General features: G+C 60.4%; 1 protein-coding gene across 1 annotated transcript in view; it reads right to left on the minus strand.

The window, feature by feature from the left end:
• Positions 1 to 5: 5 nt before the first annotated feature.
• The window catches only part of SLC12A9 (solute carrier family 12, member 9), a gene marked incomplete at both ends in the record, with an annotated part of 5902 nt that continues 2941 nt past the window's right edge, over positions 6 to 2966 (minus strand). Inside the window, 4 exons of the mRNA XM_010180678.1 lie at positions 6 to 215; positions 759 to 905; positions 1751 to 1925; positions 2090 to 2282. Coding sequence (XP_010178980.1) covers positions 6 to 215; positions 759 to 905; positions 1751 to 1925; positions 2090 to 2282 — 725 coding nt within the window. The remainder of the gene's footprint in view (positions 216 to 758; positions 906 to 1750; positions 1926 to 2089; positions 2283 to 2966) is intronic.

Consider the following 2966-nt stretch of genomic DNA (forward strand, 5'->3'; position numbering starts at 1 on the left):
CAGGAGGACATTGCGAAGCATCTTCAGGGCATCAGCCACGATGCCCACGTACTCCCGGGCCGACAGCAGCTTGGGGGTGGTGGGCTCCCGCAGCGGGGGGAAGCCCAGGGGTACATCCTCGCGGGTGTTGGTGAAGGCGGGGTGCCGGGCCAGACCGTCCTGCGGCGCCGTGTCATCGTAGAAGCCCAGCACCAGGGTGTTGGGGCGCATCCCGCCTGCCGGAGAGCCCGCACCAGCCCAGCTGAGCAGAGCTGGAGGGGTCCCACCAGCCCTCTTGGCACTCCAGGTGCCAAAAATCCCCAACTTGACTTTGCATTGCTCACCCTGGTGCTTCCAGACACCTCACAGCATCACATCCTCAGATGCCTCCAAATCCCAACTTGGCTTTGGCTTTGCCCACCCAACACCTCTCCAAACTGCAACCTGGGTTTGGCACTGCCCACACCAGGTGCTCCCAACCTCCTTGGCATTGCCCATCCAGGTGTCCTCAAACCCCTCAACACTGTCAACACAGATGCCTCCAAGACCAAATTTGGCTCAGCATTATCCACTCCAGATGTCTCCAAGACCCTATTCAGCTTAGCATTACCCACTCCAGATGTATCCAAGATCCTATTTGACTTTGGAATCACTCATACCAGGTGCCTCCAACCCACTTGGCCTCACCCATCCAAATGCCTCCAAACCCCTTGGCACTTCTCACCCCACAGGGGCAGTGGGGTGGGCCCTCACCCATGCCCAGCCCAGGCACCACTCACCAAGGCCGGAGGTGAAGAGGAGCTGCCGGACGCCATGGCGCACCGAGGGCGCAAGGGTGAGGCTGACAAAGGCCTTGACATTCAGCTTGTCCACCAAGCTCAGCCACGAGTCCTGCTGGGGCTGCAGTGGGTCCGAGGGTAGCGCATCTGGGTGGGAAGCGAGAACAGCATCAGGGGGCTGGGTACCCTATAACGGGGGCTCACCCTGGTGTCTCTGCAGCATCCCCACTGCAAAACCATGCCAAAAAAGTGCAAAAAAGTGGCAAGCCCCATGCCCACCCAAGCAGCCACGAGAGCTGGGAGAGTGGAAGCAGGTGCTTCCAGCCAGAGATATGAAATTAAACATAAATATATAAAAAATAACCAGGCAGCCCCATCCCCCCTCCCCAATTTCAGGCCATTAGTCACCACGGCAACAGCGCAGGGGGGAGCAGAGCCCGTGCATCCACTGGGGGTGGGGATGGGGACAGCCACAGCATGTGTCGGGGAGCACGTGTGTGCATCCCAACACGCACCAGGGCGCAAACACGCCTGAAGCACATGGACACGCAGCAACAGGCATGAGGTGTGTGCACAGCTGTACTGAGTGTGGGCAAAATAAGCACACATGTGCTGAGATGTTGACACGTGCAACAGGACCGTGCTGCTCAGAGGAGCCTTGGTGACTTGTGCCACATGTGCACACCAGCACTGACACATGCAGGAGCCCCATGTGCACGTGTAGGGATGAATACTTGAGCACACGCATGTGCAAGCGTGCAGGATGTGTGCACAAGCACACGTGTACACAGGGGGTGGGGGACAGACACAAGCCACCTACATCTCCCAAACCATGCCAAGCCCAAGATGCCACACATGTGCCCAAAGCACTGATGTTCACCCACTGTGCCCACCCTGTCCAGCCAGGACCTGGGCATGGGCAGCATCCCAGGGACTCCAGGAGCATCCTCCGGCACCGCAGCAAGGGCACTAAGGATTGGGCAGACCCTCACCCAAATCCTGCAGCTCCACGTGGCCCAGGACGTAAAGGCCACTCTTCTTGAGGTCGTTGACGAAGTCAATGAGGCGGGCGCTGCCCCGGGGGTTCTGCACCATCAGCAGCATCTGCGGGCGCCAGAACTTGACGTGGTCCTTGCGCACGTCCAGCATCAGCAGGTATTTCCGCACCTGGAGGGAGAAAGGGCAGCAGGTGAGGAACCTCCTTCCCTCAACCCATAGGGATGCCAGCACCAAGGACTCTCTGCAGGGGACAGAGCTGCCACAGGGACACCATCCTGGGGACAACCAGCTCTCCACCCCATGGGAGGACAGAGGAGGAGGACAGGGCTCACCTGGTGGAAGATGAGGGCCTGGCTGATGTAGCCCCAGGTGCTGCTGGGCGAGAGGTAGTGGAGAGCAAGGAGGAGGACGAGGAGGAAGCCCAGACTGGCCGAGGCTGAGACAGGGCTGATGAGGAACATCATGACGCAGCAGCCTGCAATGCCCAGCAGACACGTGTGCCAAGTGAAGTACCGGAAGGTGGGCCTGCAGCAGGGAGAAGGGGACACCCGCTACCACGTGGCCTCCATGCAGGGCACGCAGCACAGCAAAGGGGGGCTGTGCCAAGGTGCCAACCCCCAGTGAACCCCTCCGTGCCAGTCCAGGGAGTGTTGGGCACCCCAGATGCCTGCAGGAGAGGGCAGAGGGGAGATGGCATCTCCCGGGCACTGACACCCCTCCCTGCCAGCCCCAGGGGTGATGATGGTTATGGGGCTGCCCCCACACACCCAGGGGCACAGGTAGGGATCAGCAGTGCGTGGTAACACCTGCGGCCACAGCGCCTGCTCAGCCTGGCGGAGGGAGGTGGAGGCGGGGAGGCAAGAAGCTGTTATTTTCTCTAATTGTTGTTTTTCCTGAAAGGTAATTAAAATCCTTTTCCGCTGCGCTTGATGGAGACCTCAGTATGGGAGGAGGGGGGCAACAGATGTGGGGGTGGGTGAGGGGCCATAGCCATTCCCCCTAGCATCCCCTCCCTGGAGGCATCGCTCCTGCCTCATCTATGCCCGGAAAAGGGAGCGGCTGAGGGGGTAACCCCCAGCCTGGCACAGGCACCAGCTGTCCCGTGGGAACAGGGCGCTCTGGGGGACCCCCTGGAAGTGCCACCCAGCCCTGCTTGGGCATAGTCTCTTCCCAAACCTGGGGAACTCTCCCTTCTTTGAAGTCACAGCA

This window comes from Mesitornis unicolor, unplaced genomic scaffold (assembly GCF_000695765.1).
Source record: "Mesitornis unicolor isolate BGI_N332 unplaced genomic scaffold, ASM69576v1 scaffold36873, whole genome shotgun sequence".
In the NCBI taxonomy this organism is placed as follows: domain Eukaryota; kingdom Metazoa; phylum Chordata; class Aves; order Mesitornithiformes; family Mesitornithidae; genus Mesitornis; species Mesitornis unicolor.